The sequence below is a fragment of the Musca domestica genome, unplaced genomic scaffold (genome assembly GCF_030504385.1).
Source record: "Musca domestica strain aabys unplaced genomic scaffold, Musca_domestica.polishedcontigs.V.1.1 33, whole genome shotgun sequence".
Lineage (NCBI taxonomy): Eukaryota > Metazoa > Arthropoda > Insecta > Diptera > Muscidae > Musca > Musca domestica.
In genome coordinates this window covers 9,380,413-9,405,748 of record NW_026712312.1, presented here as the reverse complement: position 1 = coordinate 9,405,748, position 25,336 = coordinate 9,380,413, and the positions used below count along the sequence as shown (strand labels likewise).

At 35.6% G+C, this 25,336-nt stretch overlaps 2 protein-coding genes across 6 annotated transcripts; one reads left to right on the top strand and one right to left on the bottom strand.

Moving 5' to 3' along the window:
- The first annotated feature begins 64 nt into the window (after positions 1–64).
- On the top strand, positions 65–2,622 carry LOC101897929 (THO complex subunit 1). The gene is made up of 5 exons (XM_005188135.4): positions 65–222; positions 289–957; positions 1,018–1,322; positions 1,390–1,683; positions 1,742–2,622. Exons 1-5 carry the CDS (start codon positions 166–168, stop codon positions 2,517–2,519), a joined length of 2,103 nt encoding a protein of 700 aa, XP_005188192.1. The 5' UTR covers positions 65–165; the 3' UTR covers positions 2,520–2,622.
- On the bottom strand, positions 2,533–24,721 carry LOC101897306 (mucin-2). 5 transcript variants are annotated; one of them, XM_005188131.4, is made up of 6 exons: positions 24,453–24,721; positions 15,713–17,019; positions 6,519–6,638; positions 4,652–5,323; positions 3,444–3,485; positions 2,533–3,373 (listed from the first exon to the last, which is right to left on the bottom strand). In XM_005188131.4, exons 2-6 carry the CDS (start codon positions 15,758–15,760, stop codon positions 2,858–2,860), a joined length of 1,398 nt encoding a protein of 465 aa, XP_005188188.1. In that variant the 5' UTR covers positions 15,761–17,019; positions 24,453–24,721; the 3' UTR covers positions 2,533–2,857. The 5 variants fall into 5 exon arrangements, with proteins under 5 accessions (XP_005188188.1, XP_005188189.1, XP_058981466.1 ...); XM_005188132.4 differs by lacking the exon at positions 24,453–24,721 and adding an exon at positions 20,197–20,338; XM_059125483.1 differs by lacking the exons at positions 15,713–17,019; positions 24,453–24,721 and adding an exon at positions 13,711–13,731.
- Between the last annotated feature and the right edge of the window lie 615 nt (positions 24,722–25,336).

Sequence of the window (25,336 nt, the reverse complement as noted above, 5' to 3'; positions counted from 1 at the left end):
TGCTCATTTCGTTTTCTGGTTATTTTTTAACGAGAATTATGTTTTGTCTTTTTTTGTTGACTTGGTGGAACGCTTTTACTTTCGGCAGCGGTTGGAAGCAATTGTGTGTCTGTTCAATAGAATCGCTGGGGATATTTTTGTTACTTTTAAAGAATCTTTTTTATTATGACAAAAACAGTCGAAAGATCCACAGACTTTACAGGTTTGCATGCAGCATTTTCCGTAAGTATTGGGTGCTACACACATTTATATTACACTAATCATCTTGAATTGAATGGGGTCTTGCAGAAATCTTTGACGGAAGCCTTCGAGAAAAACGATGTCCAGGTATTAAGAAAAGCTTACGACAGCTATGCAAACAACTCGGATCATGACAAAAAATCACCAATGGACCAGGCTTTTCGAGAGATATTGATGTTTAATCTCAGCGATAATGTGGATTCCATAGGCAAGTTAGTGAAGTTGTCGGTGCAGGCGGTGAGAGCGGAAATCGTGTCAGTCACTATACCGGTAGTGCTGTTGGGCGATATCTTTGAGACTGAAACATTGGACAAATGTGAAAAGATTTTCAATTATGTCGAGGATATGGTTGAGGTTTGGAAGGAAGAGATTTTCTTCTCTTCCTGTAAAAATAACATATTACGAATGTGTAATGACTTGTTGCGGCGTCTTAGTCGGGCCCAGAACACAGTATTCTGTGGTCGCATTCTTCTATTCCTTTCCAAATTCTTTCCCTTTTCGGAGAGATCAGGACTTAACATAGTGTCGGAATTCAATTTGGAGAATGTTACCGACTATGGAGTCGATGGCAAGGACCTGGATGATACATTGGAGGACATTGAAGATATACCCATCAAAATAGATTACAATTTATATTGTAAATTTTGGTCACTGCAGGACTTTTTCCGGAATCCAAATCAATGTTATAGTAAGGCCTCGTGGAAAATGTTTCAGACTGTAAGGAAATGGTAACAATAGAGTACATAAACGGAAATAATTTCAAATTGTTTTTTTTAGCATGCCACCACAGTATTGGAGTCATTTTCCAGCTTCAAATTGGAGGATTTGCGTTCAGCATCTGCTCAACTGGAGGATAACAATGATGACTTAAACGATAAAATGGATTTGGATATTAGCTTTACCATGGATTTCAAAAATGAAATAGATCAGTCGGTTCAAAAGGTAGACCATTTCTTTGCAAAATTCCTAACAAATCCGAAACTACTGGCTTTACAACTATCCGATGCCAATTTTCGGAGAGCAGTTTTGGTGCAGTTCCTTATACTTTTCCAGTATTTACAACTGACTGTCAAATTCAAAGCGTAAGCTTGGCTATAGAACTCATTGCTTCATGTTCACTAATGAAAACTATATTTAATCCCAAACTAGTGAGTCGAATACCTTGACCCCAGCTCAGTCAGATTTTATTAAGGAAACCGAAGCAAAAGTCTATCAGTTGCTGGAAGAAACGCCCCCAAATGGCAAACGTTTCTCTCGTACAGTAAAACACATGCTACAACGTGAAGAAATGTGGAACAATTGGAAAAATGATGGATGCAAAGAGTTTAAAAAGCCTGAGGAGAATATCTCAGATGATAAACCCCCGCCGGCTAAGCGCGAACGTAAAACATTGGGTGATTGCCTTAAAGATGCCAACAGACAAGGAAAATTCTTCTTGGGCAAGTATGTAGATTGACGAAAACACCATTCATCTCGTATTTCAAATGCCTCTTAATTTTAGCGATGTTCTTACACGTCTCTGGAACTATTCTCCGGATAATTTGCAGGCTTGTAAAAGCGAAGAGCGTAACTTTCTACCACAGGTCGAAACTTATTTGGAAAGTTTTCGCGACAAAAGCGATACGTCTTTCGAATGGCGTGCTTTGCGTCTGCTGGCGCGTCAATCGCCACATTTCTTTACTTTTATCAATTCACCATCATATAAAATATCAGATTACTTAGATGCCGTACGAAAACGATTGGCTAAGGACCGTTTGGATGCATTAAAGCAAGCCGCAATAAATTCGAATGGCACAAATGCAGAGAGCACTACATCTTCGGGTGAAATCCAGGAAAATCTACAAGAACAGGAAGCCGAACATGAAGTCAACGACGAAGGTGTCCTTGAGGATGAAGAGGAAACAAATGATTTGGAAAAGGGTGAGGAGGATAATAATGCTCACACAAAACCACTGACAGCTTCCCGAGAACAAATTGAGGAGTTGGCCCCTTTGATTGGTGATGACTGGAAGAAATTGGGCAAGAAGCTGGGCTATGCTGCAGATGAGTTGTTGTACTTTGAAACAGAAAATGCCGATCGTGATGGCGGCTGTGTAGCAATGTTGGTAAACTGGTTCGCCGATGATGACGATGCCAGTCTTGACAATCTGGCCTATACAATGGAGGGCTTAGAAATCAATACTGCTGCCAAAGCGGTCAAAGCTTTAATAGATCGTTTGGCCGCAAAGAGCGCTCAAAAGGATACTGAAAGTGAGGAGAGAATGGAAACCGCTGAATAAAAACAAAAATACAAACTTTTCAAATGTCTATTGGTTTATTATTTTTAAATTCAACTCTTTTTCTTTCATTATATTCGATTAATAAGAACTAAACAAAAAATAATGAGTTCACAAATAATTTATCACAACATGTACAGGATTATAAGAACTAACGCTCATTACATTTCAGTTTTTCTCCTTTTTAAAAAAGATTAGTAGATAATTAGTAAGAAATAATATTTCATTATGGATAGCAGATTGTAAATTGTATTAAAATATGTCGATAATGCCATTTATCATCGAATATGAGTGATGACAGGAAATGTAGAAATACAGTGATCCACTGAAGTCGAGATTATTTAAAACCGTTTCTTCTGTGGCGGTTTCGGTTTATTGTGCTGCATATTGGCACACTTCGGTATGTGGCGTTCGGCTGCAGCTTCGTTGAAACGTCGACTACAGTGGGGACATTGAACGTAATCGGGATTCTCAGAGGGTGGTGGTGGTGGCAAGTCGCTCAACTTCCCGCCTTTGGCCAAATAAGCTTGTACCTTTTTGGCTTCACGTATGGCATTTATGAATTCCTCATGCTTTTTGCGCCAATTACCCTTCTTCGATGAATCAGCTGGTGTACTCTTAGCCACAGCAGCCTTAGGAGCTGCTGTTACACCCTTCTTTTTGGCAACATATTTTTCTGCTTCCGTACCCTTGACACGATGTTTTGAAGCATCGAATATTTTGCGTTTGGTAGTGACCATTTTGCGACAGACCTCTTCGTGTTTGGATAGGCGATCTTCGTTGAAATTGCGATTACAATACTGACAAGTGGCCATACCGGGGGGTGGTGTTGTGATGCGAGGGGGCGGTTTCACAGCCTGTTGGGGAAAATAAATTATTTATAATTTTAGACTTTGGGTATCTAATCAATGACTCAATTGTTCTTACCATAACAAATGTGGCCGGTTTACTTCCAGTTTTAGATGTGGTCTGGAAAAAGAATTAAAATAAATAATTTAGTAGCTATAAAACAATGACTTATCTACTTATGACTTATTTGTGGGTACAATATAAATAAATTCTGAATGTCTTGGATATAGGTATATTTAGATAAGTTCTTCTAACATCGCTATAATACTATGATTAAAGCATTCCAAAATATCTAAAGGACATTCTAATTTTATGCTAAGCTTTCAAGATGTCTTTGCTTTTTAAACTACATAGATGTGTAAAGAAAATGTCCAAAAGGGCTTGAGTGTTTTGCATGGGTGAAAGATCATATCTAGGAACTCTAAATGGGAAATGTCTCCCCATATCAATTTCAAAAGTTGACATATTAAATATATATACTTTAAATCACGATAGATTTATGTGTCACCGTGGGCGAAAACGAACCATTGTCAATTCTATGAGTTCTAGAAAGTCTTTTCTATTTTAGTGATATGTTTGGAATATTTCTTACTCTCTTACTAGTTGTGGAAAGAAACTGTATATAAAAATATCTATTCTGATTGGATTTAGTATCTTGTGGCTTAACATCATCATCATCACCTCCAATCAGAATTTTTACTGTCTCATGAGCAGTTGTACTGTGTATGCCTGTCACAGCATCGTACCGTAATGCACGCAGTAAAAATACTAATTGGCTGGTGTGCGACTGATATGGTAGCATTCTTTTGGCAATTGATTGTACCGCCCTGTACCGTCTGATGCGTATACGTCACGTTACGTCAGCAATAAGTGGGGAACTGACCGTTAGTTTGCTAAAGCTTAGAAGTTGTTTGGTAAACAAATCAGTCGCGCCTTTTTCTTTTGTGTCAACAGATTGAAGCTATTTGGTTTAATTTAATTTTTGTGAAGAATATAATAAATGTATCATTATTATAGTTCATTTCATCATTTTATGAGTCTCAGTGAAATTGTAATTGTTTATTGATCAATAAATACAGTTCTAAAGCCGAGTGACCCATTTTACAAAGTGTGAAGTTAAGGAACTCCTTCGAGTTTCGTTTGATCGTTTATCAATCAGCCAATTTTCATTGGAGCTTCTTCAAAAAGTGAAACAGTGTTTGTGAAAATCGGTAAGTGCTTTCCCAGTAGTACAGGTCAAAAATATTTTGAAAATAGACTTACTTCAATTTGTGAATGGTTCTTACCTTTGCTCCTGTTTTGGTTGTTGTTGAAGTGACGGATGTGGGGGTCTTTTTCTCTGGGGATTTCGTTGCTGTTCCATTACTGGATGCCGCCGACGTTCGGGACACTGTTGATGTACGACTCGCGCTGCTCGGGGTCCTTGATTGGGCAGCAGCCATTGTGCGAGGTGCTGTCGTAGTCGGTGACTTTTTAGTTATTACTGGATTCAGTTTGATGCCATTCGTTGTTGTAGGCTTCCGGCCCAAGGTAACTGTTGTGTCCATAACGTCTCTGCGAATCCCATTCGAACTTCTGCTGTTGTTGTTACCATCACTGACGGGTGGGCCCATAACTCTTGTGTTGTCCAGACTTAAGGAAGAAAACCCCTTAGGCAAGGTTTCACTATCCAAATTATCCATCGAATCTAATTCGTCGCCGAATAGATTTCCATTCGAGGCGAATGGACTGGAATTTGAGTGGGAACTTTTCAATGTTGATGTGGTGTTTTGCCTTGTGGTGGTAACTACGGTTCGTCGGGTGGCAGTAGTAGTTGCATTGCCTCCACCAGTTAGACGACGTGCAGGATTTTGTTGTGTTTTTGTTATTGTGGTGGTAGTCGTTGTTGTTGTTATTGGTTTCAATGGGTGACTGCGGTCAATGCCCACACCGCGTCGTTGTTCGAACATTTGACGAACCTTTGGGGAGAAGAGCCAAACAAAATATTATTTATAAATAAAACAACAAAAATGTAAATAGACGATTTTGATTATTGATACAAGTCTTGGGCGAGTGGAAGCATTAGGTTAATTGGTATTTTATGGTTAACACATATACCTAAGTATGGAGTTTTTTTTAGAACGAATAATTTTTAAGATATTTTAGCGAATAGAACAGTGTTGGCATTCATTTGTTGAGATACCGAAGTTATTGCGTTGTTGCAAAATAGCCAGGTTTAAACAGATTATTTTTGTCCTTAACGAAAAGTGAATTTTTATAAAATTAAATGCAATACAAAAAAAAATGTCAACAATAACTGACAGATATAAAAACCAACAATTTGACCCGAATATTTTTAGATATGAAACGTGAAAATCTTCAATTCTATCACGTTGTTAATACCATACCTAAGTTAATAGATACTTCTAGAATTTATTATTATTCAACATTTTGTTTAAGTTCAATGATAGTAATTTTAGAATTCGGAGAGACAATGATAAATACATTATTTTTTGATTTTGTTTACAATCTTTTGTCATACAGACTTAAAACATGTAGGTAAGGTAATTTAAGATTTTTGTTGTTTTCGCAATCAGGATATTTTCTCTACGTGCATTAATAAAAATTTTTCTTGCAGAACATCTTAAAAACACGGGTTTCATCAATGAAATATCTTTGAATAAGTCCAAAGAGATTACAACTTTGCCTATTGCAAGCAACTTGAAATCTTTAGAATAAAATTATTTTATAGAGATAAGAATGTGATGCGATATATCTATATAGTTATATTCGAATTAAACAAGATTCATTTCAAGTATAGGCGCGATTTTATGCTACAATTATGACCATAATCTGAGGTATCTTATTTTTCTGGTCGAATTGTTTGTTATATGTCCATGTAAGTTACAACCGGAGCTATATAAAACATCGTTCAGTTTGAAGGCTTGCAAGGTGTTCCAACATGTCCATTAAGACATTTTCAAATGGTTTTCACGATTAATTCAAAAATAATTTCACAATATTTGACATATTTTCATAATCTTTCGATGCGGCTCGACCGCGTTTCACAATTTGGGTTACTTTAATGGAACGGACAGACACATATATTTAACATCACAATTTTTTTCACACTGATAATTTAGCTACTAATCCACCTTTTGTCATAACATTTACCTTTCCATTTCCAATGGCATTTCTGGTGGTCGTTGTTGTTGTCTCGATTCCACTATCACTTCCCGTCAGTGCCAGTTTCTTCTGCTCCCGTTCCAGTAGCTGTTTTCTTTGAAATCTCATCTGGAATCAAAAAAGAACGAAGAGAAGACAATTTTCAATTAAATCTTATCCGTGCCAATCACAAAGTTCGACTAACTGCTCCTCACTGAAAAGCTGAATAAAATTGTTAGTTTTGCTTATTTCTTATCTTTAAAATAAAATACACCAACGCGGAGTTAAATCTAGACTTGTTATTACACAAAACGCCCAAATGTATGTCTATTTTTGTGCGATTGTCGAATGAACGACAATTAAGAGCAAAAAGGAAAAACTATACCAGAAATAGTAGAACCTTCGTTAAATAGAAACAAACGCTTGTGTTGAGCCATACTTGCTGCTGTGTGTTAGAAAATTAGAAAAATTAAATATCGGTTTCCGTTATGAATTTGCAAAATCAAAAACAAAAACCAACAACTGAACTCACATCCCATGATGAACTTAAACTTTGTGGCGGCAGCTGACTCAGAGCCTCAACCAGACGTCTACCGGCCCACGATTCGTTTAGCTTTACGGGCACAACATTTTCTCGATAGAATTCCTCACTTAGCCGTTGCGGTCGGGTTCGGTAGTCGTCGTACATGGTTCACTTTGCGGGGGGTAATGTATTGCAGTTTATTAATTTGTTAATAATACTTTACAAAAATGGCAAGACAACACCGCTTAGAGTAGAGAAGTCTTTCAAATTTAAATAACTAATCAGTTTCGTTGTTTTTCGGAAGTTTAACGTTTTATAGCGTATCGACTTGGTGACGTTTTGGGTGAAACTGGTCACCGCTTCGTAATGAAAAACACCAAACAACACTGTCGGTTATCATGAAGCGTGTGTGTGTAACCTTACACTTGTCCCGGCTACTGGCCAAATGTAATCTGATAATGGTGGACAGATAGATAGTATAGTATTTTTTAGAAGGACATGGACAGCAAGTACAGACACAGGCATTAACAATGTGTTGGGGTTGTAGAGACTTAAATGTTAATAACCGTTAGAACTCTACTAATTTTAATCGTTAATGTGTGTTTGAATGTGTGTATTAGCATGCATGTATGATGATGTATATGAGGGTGGAGAAATTATCGAGAAACATGACAGACGTTCAGACGTTTCACAGTCAATAATATAATTATATAAATGATGTACATATTTATTAATTATTTTTATCTATTTAAATGAGTTTCTTATGGCCATTTAGCTTAAGGTACAACAAATTTGACCATTGTATCTCATCGAGATAATCTCATTAAGGACCCAACAAAGTATATATTTTCTTGATCGGCGATTCTAAGACGATTTAAACATACCCGCTTAAGATAATTACTTTAGCTTTTTAAGGGATCGACTCTGAAATTTATAAGGAATAAAATATGGAGTATATCAGTCTATTTGTTGTTTTTATGTTGTTTTTATTGTTGTCACATATTCCATATTTTGGTATTTGAAGTACATTATGAACACCTACCTCCTAGGAGGAAAGTTGTCTATATAGGTCAGTGAATTTTTATAGCACCCAGGTCAGCGAATTTTTATAGCACTTAGGTCAGCGAATTTTTATAGCACCCATATTCGGTATTTGGATAATTGTTACTTTATTTTCCAAAGGATACTTACAATTCATTCGTGTTCGAAAATACCCCCGACCCCCTTAATTTGACGACTTTAGATTCCAGAAACAAAATATATTCAGAGGTAATTTACTAAATTCATCCACTTATATGAGACATTTACCCTTCACTGAAAACTGATTTAAATTTTTAAAAAATATATTTTGACGAATTCAACGGAAACTTTTTGTGGAAGAGTAGGTTTATCTAAATGAAAATATGGTCTGATGAATTATCGATGTAAAATAAACAAAATATTCATTTCATTTTCAGTTTAATTAATGAAGATATCATCTATTTCAGTTTCCTACATCCGACTGGGCAAAAATCGCCTGTATTGACCGTAAGTGAAGTATATTTTTATATCCTCCACCATACTACATTTGTTATTTCATTAGTAACCCCTCGATATACACACGTTAGACCCAACGATTCCCGTCTATATGTCGTAATCACGCTATCTTTCACTCGAATTAAGAGAGGAGACTGAAATGTTGAACATATCTGTCTTTTGTCAGTAGTTCGTTAATGGGCTTTATCGGTCAACGTTTTTGTATACAGCCGCTAAAACGGTGCCTTCCTATTTTTATACCCTCCACCATAGTTGTTACCACCCTAATGTACAATTACGGAACAAGAATTTGTATGCATGTACACATTAAAATAAACAAGAAAAAACAAACATGCCGTATACATATACACATGTACATATGCATATAATATGTATGTAGTAGGTATGCTTGAATAAAGTTCACCAGTCCACGAGTCCTTTGTAAAGTTTTCATTTTGCCGGGCTTGCTCGTTCTGTATTCGCCCGCGCGAAGTTGGTGTTATTATTTTTATGACTGTTGCTGTCTCTCCCAACCCTTTAAGTAAACACAACCACACGTTCGTTGTTTCTCTCAAAGCAAAACACTTCAATCATTATTACAATGGTTGCTTTTTAATACAAAATCAGGATTACTCATGCGAGTGGGTAAATGTCCTTTTGAACACGTGGGTATGTTGTGAGGGGCCAGTGGACGATTGATGAATTGACGAATTGCTCAAATAAGTAAATTTTCTCTATTTTTGTAACAAGTTATAAGAGCTACGTGAAAAGTTTTAATGTTGACTTATGTTTTTCTTTTATGCTGTCACATAAAAATATCTCTAATTGATACACTTACTTTTAATACTTTGATAAATTGAAACTAACTGCTCATGAATCATAATTTCATATAGTTTTCTCATTATTTATCTATTCTTTTGCTTTAACCATGAGTTTTGACTTGTCAATATAGTAAATGTCAGACATTACTATTAATTTAATTGTGCAATAGTTGTCAAACAAATACACAATGAAAAGAGTATGATCATTAGAAATCACTTGATCTCAAGTGGGGCCTTTAATGTTCTTCGTAAAATCAAGTTTTCGTATAGTTACAGAATGGTTTCATGGAATATGTATTTATTGCCATATTTAGTTTAACTTTTTTGCTAAATATTATTTAGCTATTACGTGTGGCCCTTCATTCAATACGAATAAATTATTCATAGGTTGCGTAATTCAATATATGACAATATTAACATTATCTGACGAAACAAGTTCAATGGCAACACAACTGCGCCTAATTGTTGCATGTAAATGTCAATATTGTTCGAATATAATGGCAATGATAATAGTTTTAATAAACAGTTGTCGAATTCAAATACAAATGTATTACAGTATTACAATACTGTATCATATAATAAATATTTGCAGGTGAATATGACATTAATTCATGGTAAGTTAATATGCATATGTATGTGGGTGTGCACATTAATGTGTATAACATCGAGTTCAATGTAATTGGTTACAGGAATTGCAAAAAAAGGTGTTGCCGAGATGGTGTGTGGTTTCCGAAATGTAATCCCCCTTCATAACAAAGTTGGGGTATAGTAAAAGTTTAAAAAATTCGACGAGAGTGCAAACAATGCTTTTGGGAGTAAACTTAACAATTTTAAAATATTAAATTATTTAAATCAGAACAATGTTCTTAGTGCATAATTGCATTCAAAGGTGTCAGTAATATATACATAAAACTTTATTCGTTTTAAATGTTTAATTCATTAAGTAAAATCAAAGTGGGAGCAAACACATGCTTAATTGGAGATCAATATACATTTTTATACCCTCAGCATTATCAGTAGAAAGGGTATATGTCATTTGATATGGCTAAAATGTGCCTCATCGGAATAAGGGTTTTAGACCCTAGATCTCTTTGCACCAAATCCGTTTTAGGAAATTTGAAGTCGGTCTAGCGACATCCGTCCGTCTGTCTGTCTGGCTGGTGGCAAGATAACTTTCGAAGGGAGTATCCGATTTGAGCCAAACTTGGTACATCGTAATAATATTGGCAAACTTAGATCGAGTTCGGATGTGGCTAATATCAATCCACTCCTTCTAGTACCTCCCACACAAAATGTCAATATTTTCAATAAAAGTAGTTAAATGCATAGGAAGAGAAATGAAAATCCGATTTAGCTCCAAAGCTGCGGATCCTAATATTTTCATCAGTGCTAGGTCGGCTGCAAAAATGAACAATATCGGTCCACTCCATCAACAACTCCCCCCCCCCCCTACAAAGGGTCAAAATTTTGAATAATTATAACTCTTATAAAATGTGATGTAAGTATCCGACTGTCGTTAAAGTACAAACATAATAATATTTTTATTAGCCCAAGGACTGATGTGAAAATGGAATCTCTCGGTCCACTCTTTCTGGTACTTCCCCCACGCGAAATTAACATCTGATTTCATTCAAACTTGGCACATCTCAATATTTCCATCAACGCAAGATATGTTATAAAGATGGTAGAGATAGGACCATTCCATCTGGTACCTCCCCAACAAAGGGTCAAAATTTTGAATAACCAAATCGATCATAAAATCCGAAATAAGTATCCGATTCTCTTCAAATTACTCACATTACAATATTTTAATTAACCCAACGTCTGGTGAGAAGATGGTATATTTCGGTCCACTACTTCAAATACCTCCCCCCCAAAAGGGGTCAACATTTTGAGTATCTATGAAGCTAATGAAACGCGAAAATAACGCCCGTTTCCATTCAGACTTGATACATCTCTATATTTCCACCAACACAAGATCTTTTATAAAGATGGTATAGATCGCACTATTTCTTTTGGTACCACCCCCACATAGGGTTCAAGATATGGAAAAACAAAACGCTCGAAGAAAGCGAAATAAGCTTCCAACTCTCTTTAAATTGCACACATGCAGACATTTTTGCTAACACAAGATTTGTTGTGAAGATGATAAATTTCTGCGAACCCCTTCTGGTACCTCAGCCACAAAGGTTCACAATTTCTAATACTTATATCTGTCATAACTTGCGTAACAAATAATTCTATTAACTCTAAATCTGATATGAATATGTGTGTAATCGAAATTTATGATTTCGCATAAAATTGGATGTAAATGTTCGATTTCCTTCAAATTTTGCACATACCAATATTTATATCTGTATTAGATGAAGAATGAAAATGGAATACTTCGCGCATATTTCCACATTTTCCAAAAATGTGAACGTGTCTCATATAGGAAGTAGTGGATATAGTCCAAATCTGGCACGTCAGTTTGAATAATCATAACTCAAGGCTGAGGGTATACATCTGTCGGCAAAAGCGACTGATACTATTTTACTTGTTTTTTGAGAAATCTAAAATTTATTTTCTATTTTTTTCATTCCAGTTAGATCTCAATGTTTCGGCGTAGGACAGAAATGTGATGATTTCATTTACATTACAAATGTTTTTCAATTTTCCCTTCAAAGATAATTAGGATTTCCTCGAAACACAAACTCTATATTCGACTTAAATTAATGACATTATTTAGATTCTTATCGCGGCTTGAGTAGATTTATTCAATCATTAATCATTTAATTTGTACGATTTGGTATTTTCCATTGAAATCACCCACAATACTCTGACGGTAAGGACTTACATGTCTTCCGTACATGTGTACTTTGTTGCTATTAAATTGCCAGCAGCGTGCCGAGGAAGAAGGACACACAAATTAAATTCTTTATTGTATTCCGTTGAACTCTTCGCGGGTGTGTGTGTCCTTTATAAAATCGAATTTGAGGTTCTATTTAATTCCCATCTGCAGACAGTGGTGTTTGTTCGTTGAAATCTTTTAAAAACTGATAGTTAAAAATCGGCAAACTTAGTTTCGTGCCAGCGACAGTTGGTCTTCTGTTCTTTATAGTTTTTATTGCAGTTATTATTCCAATTAAGTATCGTCTTTCATTTAAAATTAATAACGTTGACTCCCATTGCAGACATTCACGTTCATTCACTCACTTACTCACGTTATTTCAAGAATTTCTTTATTGTTCTTGAAATTATAATTATTCATGTATTTTTCAATGAAGTTCCGAATAGGCCGGAGAATATAATATTATTATTATTATTATTTTATTAATTTTCTTCTTTGGTAAACATTTTAAAATTTTGTGGTTTTGGCATTATCAGTCGACCTTTAAAGTATGTACCGAACACAAGGAAAGTCAAAGGTTGAATTAAAAACTTGAAAGAAGAAAATCAAAATGCCTTTCTTGTATTTCTTGACAATGGTGGTTGTTGTTATTGTTTTTGTATTGTTTACCAACCATTTCTACGTTTTTTATTGAATCGTATCGAACCGACTGCTTATTATTGCTTTTTGCAATCCTTTAATAACACATTGGGATTGCTGTGTAGAAAATCGTCGTCGTTGTCATGGTTGTGGTTTGAAACAATAAACCATGCCGGCTTTGGGGGCACATGGGCAAAGACATAACATACCAAAAAATGAAAGAAAAACAAACAGAAGAGGACGACACCGATGACGACGCCAAAAACTGAGGTCGAACTGAGTAAATATTCAGGGAAACTTTGTCGGTTGCTGCTTAGGTCAAATACTTTATTGAAATCTTTGGAAATTGCTTTAAATTCATTTAAAATAAACTAGCACTTATTATTAACTTGAACGTTTTGAGGGGCGAATGTTATTCACGTTTTATGTAAAATATATATTAATGTTAAACGTCAACTTAAAAGAACTTTATTATGAAGCGGACTATGTTATTTAAAATTAGTAATATTTACAAATTGAATGTTTTGCGATATATGGAGATTGGCTGGATAATTGGCTGGATAATTGGCTTCACGAGTATTTTTATATTCCAGAAACTTGAATATTTCGGAAAAATTGTCAGATGCTTGAGTAGTTTTTGCAACAATGATTAACAATCAAAAAGACACAATAACTTATTAAATAAAATAAAATTAAAAAATTGTTCGTCGAATTAGTTTTTTTTTTAACTGATCAAAGTTTTAATTAAACTTTAGTTTTTATAAAAACTTTTAAATTCTTTAGTTGTTAAATATCTATGCTATTTAATATGACTTAATTTTCTATTCGTTTATCACTCGCCGATATCGCTTAATTTGTAGCCTTCGTTCATACCTGTCTTAGAAACGTTTAACGCCTGGTTGGCCTAACGCATTTCCATGACATTTTATAACATTTGTATTTATTCACTCAAGAAAATTTTCATTGGCGGCAATAATCTGCATTATTTAGTGTAAGCCACCTACTATAGCCACTATTTCGCTTTCAGCTGTATCTGGCTCGTTATCGACATGTATGAACGTGTTGCATGACACCACAACTGCATGATTCATCCAAGCAATTATAGCTGTAGAAGTAATGCATTTATATTTTCCATTGTGAATGTCAATGTTTATTAATTGCCTACTGACACACATGGGCACATTGTGCCGTGTTGAAATATATTCCCTTAGCCATTTGTTGGCTATTTTTCCTAGTTCCTTTTTGGAAATGAACTTAAATGAAACTAATATCCCTCTTTTTCAAATGGATATCTACTGAAAGTCGAGTGTTGAAATGTAAAATTTAAAATGTTGGAAGGTGGAAGATAGATTAAGAGCGAATATTTTAACAGATGTACCAATCTATATTCTGAATTAACATAAAAATCCACAAGAACTAGCACATCTGTTTCTTAGTCTGCGATGTTTACACTTCATAATTGGTGTTTATTTAATTGTCAGCATGTTAAGTTCGAAATTGAATTGAATCGGTACACTTTTTTTATACTCTCCACCATAGTATGGAGTGTGTTAAGTTTGTTATTCTGTTTGTAACACCTCCTAATTAAATTGTGTATATCTTGATCAGAATAAAATTTTATGTCGATTAAGCAATATACTTCCGTCGAGCTTCCAAACAAAATTATGTAGGTTGATAAAATTTTACCCAGTTGTGTTTTAGGTCTGCAAGCCTTTTGGTATTGAAAATGGGCTTTATAGGCCCCATATAACTGTGCCGACAGATTTAAAGTTATTTGGGTATTTTAGTGACAGTTTCAAACTGAAGAGATTTGTCTAAATAGGTCCATGTTTTAGTATAGTACCCATATATGGAGAGTATATTAAGTTTATCATTCCGTTTGTAATACCACAAAATATGCATTTTAGACCGCACAAGGTATATATTCTTTATCAGTATAAAATTCTACGTCGATTTAGCGATGTCCGTCCGTCTGTGGAAATCACTATAGCTTCCGAACAAAATGAAGTAGGTTGATAACATTTTACTCAAATGTATATTATGTCTGCAGGACTTTTGGTCTTCAAGATGAGCAATGTAGGTCCACGTTTGGTATAGCCCCCATATAATTGTACCTCTCTGTTTTCGATATTTTGGTGATTTAAGCGACATTATTCACCGGAATTGTTTCAAATTTGGTATTTGAAGTTTGTAATGGATACTACAGCCTATGACAGACAATTGTCTGTGCAGGTCAACCTCTTTCTATAGTCTCCATACAATGGTACCTCCTTTCATTCGGTATTTCGATGATATTAGCGACATTATTCAGCAGAACGATTTCAAATTTCGTATTTAAAGTATCGGATCGTTACAGGTTCACGTCTTTATATAGCCTCTATATAAAGGTTTTTATTTTAAAATTAAAAATTTCAAGTTCCTTCCGAATGGTAAAGTGTCCGGCCGAACTTAGCTGCTTTTTATTTTTTATTTTTTACTTGTTAATTTTAAATTCTATAACTAAATAGGTGCATGGCGTTAATGTAGAAGAAAGACCTCTATGAGCTAGCCCACATTCAAAACTTATCCGAAACGTTGTTCGTGTTTATATAGTTTCCATACCGCTTCGAAAAACCATTACCTACACTCTGTACAAATGGACAATGGCAAGAACCGGTTGGAACGCGCCCAACGATAACACTCCAAAAGACAAATTGTTTTGTTTAATCAATGAAATTGTTTAAACAAATTAGCATAAACTAAATAGAATAAATAAATGAATAACATTTTAACTAATTTTATACAAAACGATAACCATAAATATGTACAATAAACAGTTTTGCTGTTGTTGTTGTTATTATTATTTGCTAAACACACATTAATCGCGCAAACTCACCTGCATTTCAGCCAGCCTTGAGGTGGCAGCGACACCTTGTGACGCCATCGCCAAATATGTTCACAGCTAACGACGATGATGACAGCGGAGACAAAGAAAAAAAATTACAGCTCGGGCTATTGGCGTTTTGTGAGACACAGATAGCTTGTCTCGGCAAGAAGTTCAGACGACACAAGCGTCTGCGATGGCAGCAGCAAGTCAATTGTCAAACGCTCTATGTAGGAGCGTGACGTGATCGAAGCGAAGTATGAATGAGTAATCTATGGCGGCGTGAATGGCACGACTGTTGTTAGCTGGTTCGTCGTAGGTTGCGGTAGCTTTGTTTTGCAAAAAATAAAAAAGAAAAATCCGAAACAAGCTGGCAAGGTAGTCTATTGTTTTGCGTGGGGTTTGGGTTGTACTCTCCAGAAATAGGCGTTATATTTTTAAATAATGAACGTGAGTAAGATCGCTTCGAATAGAACTAGAATATATTGAAACGTCTCTGGTTACGACTTCTAAACGATTTCGATTCGAGCCAAATTCAATATTTATTTATTGTCTTTTGAGTTTGAGCTTTTGCCTTTGTTTCACGTTTGTCGTTGTTGTTGGCGGTGGTGTACAAATCAGCTTATGACTTGATGGCAATCTATGACTCACTTGGCTGGCCAAGCTGATCTCTTGTTATGATGAGTGGTGTTGGTGGGATTGTTGTTGCTTGTTCCTCAAATTGATCAAATTTAAAAGATGACAACACTTCTTTGGTTTGTTGTCTGTCGCACAATCTTCCGTTTTCGTTGTTCGATCGTTGTTGATCACGCCAAGTCATTCCTTCTTGAATACAACTAATGATGATGGTGGAGCCTGTGTTTTACTGCAACACTCGATTCGCTGCTTTGGAAGATCTTTGGCTATTTTCTCCGCTACTCCTATTGTTGCTGTTATTTCTCTTTTTGTTATTTATTTCTGTTCGTTCTCCTTGAGTTTGTTTTATAGCATATTGTTTTTTTCAAGTTGCTGGCAATTATCCATTTGCCCGTCGACCATAGGCCACTTGAGTATCTCTTTATGGTGGTTTTACTATCCGCTCTTGAAGAAGATGCTTATAAGAAAAAGACTTCAGTTCATTATTTGCTTGTCCGGTCGGTCTGGTTGTCTCGATAAGAATCTGTTGTTCCCCTACACTCAACTTCGCTGGCAAATCAATCTAGTTCTCCTTCTTCTTCTTCGGATGGGGATAGGAACAATGTTTTCGTTGTTGTCGTTATGGTTTTGTGGCACTGCTGATTGAAGTTAGTCTTCAAGTGGAAAAACTCAATTGGAAATATCTGAAATGGAGAAAATTGGCAAGGAAAGAGGGGGGTAAATCAAAGAATTCCATGCATTTATGGGAATAACAAATATTAATTGGTTTCAATTGGGAGAAATACAACCAAATGATTTATATGAAATGATAGTGAAGCGTTTGAGGATGGCGGAACTTGAGAAAAGTGCGTTGCTGCATAGTGGCCAGGAACAAAATGTTGGAATTATTAATAGTTGAAATTTTCAATTTATTTAAAATTACTACAGTTTCAAGAAGCAGGGAAAATGAAGGAAAGATTGAGTAATTTTGGTTTCGTAGTGACGTTACCCATTTCAAATCTTTGTTTTTTACGCTTTGTACCGTTAAAAAAGACAAGTCTATGTCAAGACCGGTTTTTGCAGCAAACAAATACTTGCATAATTGGAAGAATAATGAAATTAAAGACAACCAAAAATATATCTCAAATATTTGTGAAATGTTAAAATTATGCACGCATTTGTTTATACAAATAATTGTTGGTATAAACAATTTTGAGCTAATTGACGGTGGTGGTGGTGGTTATAGGAATTTTAGTGAATTGCATGCTTCATTAGTATGAGCCGAATAACCCATTACATAGTAATGTAAATATATTACTTTCTGTATTACCAGTAGGTTGAAAATAATGGGCTATTTAAGAAAATACAGTGCAAAAGAACTAATTAAACTCTCCACCTTGAAAAAAGGGTATATTGACTTTGTCCTTCCCCTTGTAATATCACTAAATATTCGTCGTAGACCCCTTAAAGTATATTCATAATCAGCATAAAATTCTAAGTCGATTTAACGATGTCCGTCTGTCTGTCTGTTCAAATCGCGATTTGACAAAGAGCTTAAAAATTTATCAGAACAATTTGTATTGTGTCTAGGATGGTTGGTAGTGGAAATGAGATATATCGGTCCACGTTTTGGAATAACCGCCATATAACGATACCTCTCGATATTCGATATTTTGATTATTTGTGCCACATTTTCCACGGATTTGTCTAAAAATTGGAATTTGTAGTTTGCAATGGGTTCCAGCTCCGGTGGCGGAACATTGTATTTTGATGATTTTTGCCATATTTTTTCCACAGCTCTGTCTAATAATTTGTATTTGTAGTTTATAATGGATTCTAGCACCGGTGGCAAAACATTGTGTTCATAGGTCCACGTTTTGGATTAGCCGCCATATAACGGCACCTCCCAATATTCAGTATTTTGATGATTTTTGGCATATTTTTCCACGGATTTGTTTATGTATTAGTATTTGTAGATCGAAATGGGTTCTAGCTCCGGTGGCGAAACAAAATATATATTGGTCCATGTTTTGGTATAGCTCCCATATAACTGTACCTCCCGATATTCGGTATTTTAATGATTTTTGCCACATTCTTTCACGGATTTGTCCAAAAATTGGTAATTGTAGTTCGTAATCCTGTAACGGAACATAGTATGTCCACGTGTTCGTTTAGCCCCCACAAAATGGTACCTCCGGATGTTCAGTATTATTATGACTTTTGCCACATTTTTCCACGGATTTTTCTAAAAATTGGTACGTGTTCCAGCTCCGTCGGCGGAACATTAAAAAAAATTAGGTACACGTTTTCCTATAGCGCACATATAACGATTCCCATCAAAACTCGGTATTTTGATAATCCTATTCAAATTACCCACTTGAAGTATAAAATTGTTTATGGAGGTTCCCGTATTGATATGGCCCTCATATAGCGGCCTAATCACTTTATGGTTTTTTGATAAGTTTAACTGCATTCTGCAAACGGACTTACTGGTATTTGTTGTTTAAAGCGGAACACATTTGTATTCAGATACTTTTATATAAAAATGTTTTCTTTCCCAAAGGTGGAGAGTTTTAAAAGTTCGGTTCGGCCGAACTTAATGTTGTTTTTACTTTTTTGTTGTGTCTATTAACGTATATTTCATGAAGGATTCTTTTGTTCCTTAAAAGAAGACGTTGCGCTAAAACTTTCAAAGAAACAAGTCGGGGATGACAAGTAACTAAAATACAATTAATAACAAAATAATGATACAGATTCTAATATAAGTTAAGCCTTCAGGAATATCACATTACAAAGTTGATGCAAGGTCACATGTTTCAATTACTTAGATTACAAGTGGAATTGTGTTCATTTCTATTAAAAATTTGAAAAATTAATTGTTCGGTAATCGCAATTAAAATACGAAGCGGCGCCAATAAAGCTGTATTGTAAGACTAACTAGTCACAAATATACCCATCGCCATGTAATGTGACGCTCTGCCCAATATTGTGACTTTTTATGCAACGCCATCATCCTAACCATTGAAGGCTCTCTGAAAACATATTTCAAACAAACAACTTCCCACTAACACTTTTCCGGTAACATTGTTGCCTAAATTAATTAAGGATTTTGTTGAAATGTTTGACTCAATGACTCCCACAACAACTGACCTACAATTGCCTTTGGCAAACAATTTCTGTTTCTGTTTCCCTTTAAACCGACAGCCAGCGGGCTCGATTATCTCAACAATAAATATGGCCTTGCCAATTATAGAGTCGTCCCAAAAATGGAAAAGATTACGAGGCTTAACGCCAAATAAATGATTTTATAATGATCATTACGTAAATCCTGTGATATTTGTGTGTGCATTTGGAGGTGAAAATTGAAACAGCTTACACACAGCTCTCAATCGGCCAGTGGAGGCGTCCAGAAATAAGTGACACACACACACAAACACCCATTCAGCGCACACCACTCAGCATAAAATATGAACTTAATTAGTCTCCAATTTATATGAAATTGCGCGACAATTGATACAAATGAAATTCCTGTGTGGGAAGCCACACACCGAACAGCCGTCAACATGCCATCGACATTTACTGGCATTCGCAAACCTCCCATTCCAATAGCCTTCAGGCAGCAGTAGACGGAAGACGGAAGAGAAGGGGCAACAGAAAACAAAAAACAAGAAAAAAAATCAGCGGCATTGGTTCGACCAAAAATGGTGAAATGGAAACTATAACAACTTTTGTTGTGGTTTTAAATTGAGAGATACTATCATTGTTTTGAAATTGAAGTCCAATTTCAATCAAGCGGTCGATGGGCCACAAACGCAATGAAGGGAACGAACGTCGGAAACATTTAACACCGAACAGCAGAAGTTGCACCCGTACATACTTACACCTTTTTTGGAGGGGGGTTTTGGTTTGACAATGGGGAGAATACAGCGAATTTTTGGTTCTTGCTTGTTGTTGTTGTCGTTTATTTAAATTAAAAATGTTTGGAAAAAAGTAATAAAAATATAACTTTGACTGTCAATGGAAAAAAATCAAAAATAATTAACTGACAATCGAATAAATTTTAAAATTCTTTTGTTGTCAATTCTATTTCTGTCGCAAAAGAATTTGGGGAGAAAGTCAAACGAGAATATTTTTTGGACATTTAGAAAAATAACAAAAACAAATTGGGAAAAGGTACTAAATCAAATTTTTTTGGCATAAAAGAATTAATATATTACAATTGCCAAATATGTAAATAGGCCTAAACAAATAGGACGCGTTCCAAATGTCCATACATAAGTATACAAGTATTTGCTGTTTCTAATGAATGTAGTTGAACGTTTGTGGTAAAAAGTGTAGTGGAATCGGGAATGCATCCCATATATAAAAATTGGACATTTGAGAATGTAAGTATAACATTTTCTTTGAAAATAATTTAACCATTGTCAATTTCATTCCAAGCCTTTAGCTTTCGAATAAATTTCAGTTTTAAGGTACCTAAGCGTAGGTGCGGAAGGACATTTGCCAATATTTTTTCGTCCCAGTTTTTAACTTAAGCTATTAAGTTGATCCATAATAATCAGGGCTATGTTAAAAATTTAGTTAAGTCCAAAGATTCAGTTATCTTCATTCCTTTAGAAAGTCATTAAGCAAGTCATGATTAAGATATAGGCAGGAGATTAATGCAGAGGATCACAAATCCCAGAAAGTAGCATCCTTAATTTTATTTATGAAACTACGCAGAATGTTTTTGAAAGAAATTGAACTTGGAAGAGCCTATTAGAAGACATATTTGAGCGAGCCACATATAGACCAGATTTCTCCTCCATTGTTATTTTTAACCAAATTCTGTTTTAATACCCCATCAAATTCGGTTTAAGACACACTACATAATATGGAGGGCATAAAAAGTTCATCATTTCGTTTATAACTCCTCGAAATAATAATTTTAAACCGAACAAAGTATATATGTTCTTGGCGTTTAAGACGCCCGTCTGTTGTAATCACCGTCTGTACAATCAAAACGAATGACATCACAGGTAGGTCAAGCTCGAAAATGGGCCCCCACGTAACGGTATCCCCAGATATTCGGTATTTTCAGATTTCCGGAATTGTTTCAAATTTCGTGACACAAATTACTTATGCAGAACCACGTCTTCGTATAGCCCACATATAACGGTTTTCATTTGAGCGGTATTTTTCGATGGAATTTTTTTTTGAAAAATTTCAAGTTTCTTCCAAATGGTGGAGGGTATAAAAGGATCGACCCGGCAGAACTTAGCTGCTTTTTTACTTGTTTCCGCCCATCTGTCTGAGATAGGGCTCAGAAATATGGTGACTGTATTTTGTTTGATTTGTTCGACGAGAATTGTATCAGTTTGAGTTTTGGTATTCTTTTTATATGTTCTGATGGCTGTCAACATATTTCTATACCCTCAGTCATATGGTTACAGTTGGAGTATGTAATTTGATACCGCCAAAACGTACCTCAAGCAAATAATGGCTTTGAACCAAATTCGTTTCAGGACATTTGGGGTCGATTTAGGGTTGTTGTCAGTCCATTCGTCTGTCTGTCTGGCTGGTGTGCACGGTAACTCTCTAGTATCCGATTTGTTCCATACTTTGTACATTGTAATATTATTGTCAAACTTAGATCGAGTTCGGAGATGGACAACATCGGTCCACTCCTTCTGTTACTTCCCCTCAAAAATGTCACATTTTCAACAACAGAAAGCGAAACAGGGGCCGGATTTTGCCCCAACTTTGCAAATCCAATTATTTGCATCAGTGCTAGGTCACTTGTGAAAATGGACAATATCTGTCCACCCCATCAAGTACGTCCCCCACAAAGGGTCAACATTTTGAATAAATATAACTCTTATAAAACGTGACGTAAGTGTCCGATTGTCTTCAACAATTTCACACATCACAATATTTCTTATTAACCCAAGGTCTGCTGTGAAGATGGAAAATATTGTTCCACTCCTTCTGGTACCTCCCCTACAAAGGGTCAACATTTTTGAAGATTCATGAAGCTCATAAAATACGATATTTACGCCCGATTCCATTCAGGTTTGCCACGTCTCAATACTTCCATCAACAAAATAACAGTTATAAATATGGCAGAGATCGGACCATTTTTTCTGGTACCTTTCCCACAAAGTTTTGAATAAACAAAGCGATCATAAAATCCGTAAGAAGCATCCGGTTCTCTTATATTTCATACATCTCATTATTTCTACTAACACAAGATCTGAATGTGGGATATATGTATCGGTCGACACCTTCTGGTACCTACCCCACAAAGGGTCAAAATTTTGAGTATACATATTGAGCTTTATGAATACTCAAAACGCGAAATTAACATCCGATTCCTTCAGACTTGGATCGGACCATTTATTCCGGTACCTCCCCCACATAGGGTTCAAGCAAAACGCTCAATGAAAGCGAAATAAATTCCAAATTTCACATATCAAAATATTTTTGCTAACGAAAGATATATTGTGAAGATGATACCTTAACCACAAAGGGCCACAATTTCCAATATTTTTTATCTGTCATAACTTCCGAAACAAGTCGGCGATTCTTTTCAACTTGCTATATCTAAATATTTCTCTCAACCAGAAATGTGATATAAATATGTAATTTATCGAAATTTATGATTTCGCATAAAAGTTTATATAAATGTGCGACTTCCTTCAAATTTTCCCCATACCAATATTTTTATCTGTATTAGATGAAGTCTGAAAATGGATTACTTCGGACACATTTCATATAAAGTATATGAAATATACATTTTTCATATAAAGTATATACATTTTTTATATAAAGTATAGGAAGCAGTCGCAAATCGTGTCGTCATTTGGAAAAAGGCAATATTGGCTATTATTTGTCCTGTGTGACAAATCAGCATAAAATTTTGATTCATTTATCTTTTCTATCGGTACTCACTGGGTTAAAGACTTGCTTTGATGGGGCTTTGTAATTCTTAGTTCACATATAAGTGGTGTGTTTCTATTACTTTGATTTCCTTATCCAAATGTTATGATTTATATATCCCCATAGTCATGCTCTTCGAATACTCACGACAGTCTGTATTTACTCTCCAGTCTGTATTTGTTCTATGCCAATAACAGAGGACGTACACTGAAATACATTGAGAAACTATTTCAAGGGACCTATTGGAAACAAGATTATTTTTTTTATGAATTATAACCAAAAATGTAAGCTTTTTCGTAGGGGCTGTGGGGCCCTAGGGCCCTATTCAGTGTAGTTTATATTAGTTCTATGAAAAGAAAGCTGAAGAAAGCATTCAGAGTATCGACCAATGTGCAGGCGACTTCATTTTTTCTCCCAATTTCAATTCTTTAACCTTTTCATTGTTCGGCCCTAACTGATACATATTTTACACATTCGTCATTCTGGTTTCGGAGTGTTTCGACAACATTCCTAAAGTTTTTTTTTGTTTTCTCCTATTTTGGGTCGATGTGGTTTATACAAATTAAAAAAAAAAAAAAACATATTTCTGAAGATAACATCTGGAATGGGTTGCACTTTTCTTTGAACTTTTCTTTACACTCTATTTGTTACTTCTTGGAATGGCCAGGGCAAACAAAAAATGTTAACTGTGTTATTTAGCATTCCGCATTCAGTTGTTGTTGTTGTTATTTTATTTTTGCCACTGGCAATACAAACTGAGACCTATAGCCGTGCCTTTAACTGATTCAAAATGAAACGTAAGAAGAATGCTTTTAAATGTAGAGGAATTTCCAAGCGGGTGTGTACTCTGGTATGTTTTCATTTTGCCCGAAATTTATGATGAAACCAAGAACAACAACAACAACTAGAACAACCACGACACACCAGACACTTGCGAGTTTAATGACTTATGCTGCTGGCGTGGTCTTCTACTTGTATTTCACTTGACCACACAAGTCATAGAACATTAGACCAACGGCCACACCGTCCCCTACCTCAAGAAAAAAAGTAATGGACACTATCCTGACAGGAAATGTTTTATTTATCCTCACGTTTACCCGCCTCCGCTTTGGTTTAGTCGCACAACGCTTGGAATAACAAGATAGACAGTGAGTGAATGAGTGAGTGTGTCAGTCTGGTTCTGTTAGTTCTGTAACACTCGTTATCCGACAACACATACCACTGGTTGGAACAGCTGACCGTTGTTTTGTTGACCGATAGTTATGTACGAACGTAGGTTGTTGTCGCCTTCTTGTTGACTCATGAACGTATGTATGTTTGCACGTATTTAAGCTCGCTCTTTGTTTGTTGTGTTTCAGCGTCAATTTACGCTAACCGACACGCGAATTATTTACAAGTTCAGTCTGACTGTTAGCGCTAAAATCGAAACCAGCACCCGTTTTGTGAGAAGTTTCTTTAAAGACTGACGTTGAAGTTGGAAAGCACATCGCTTGACACCAGTCTCTCTAACCACAACCATCGACAGCGGCCAACTCACAAGAGTATCTCACACAACTGCTGCTTTTGGAATAGCTTGTTAGGGCTAGTAGGGGCTCTGCTTGCCCCGCGCCATGCATTCTGATAGATTACGAAGCATGCGAGGGTATGAGCGAGCTTATTTATTAGTAGTCGGGGGAAGAGAAATAAATTAATGGAAATTTGAAATATTAAAAAATGGATATATGTAACGTGATGTGTGTGTGCGGCTGTTGTCAGTGTCCAGCAAACGCTGCCTGGTATTGTGGGACACTCCCTGGAAAAAAATATATATATATTTCTATCATGTTTCCTTCAGAAAGGATTAGTAATGATAGAGTTGCCATGTTGTGGAATGGATATAAAGGGGAGATTGGTATTTCTAATACACTAAGAAATTGAAATATAATTTTGAGAGAAATTATTCAAAATGTTGACTCTATTGGGGAGAGTTACGAGAAAAAGGGGATGGACTTTATACATGTTCGCACTTGACATAAACGTGGTTCAAGTATTGGGATGAAATCTTGGAGTCAGCTTAAGATATATTTCTTCATTTACCAGAAGGAATGGTCCGATCTCTAGCAT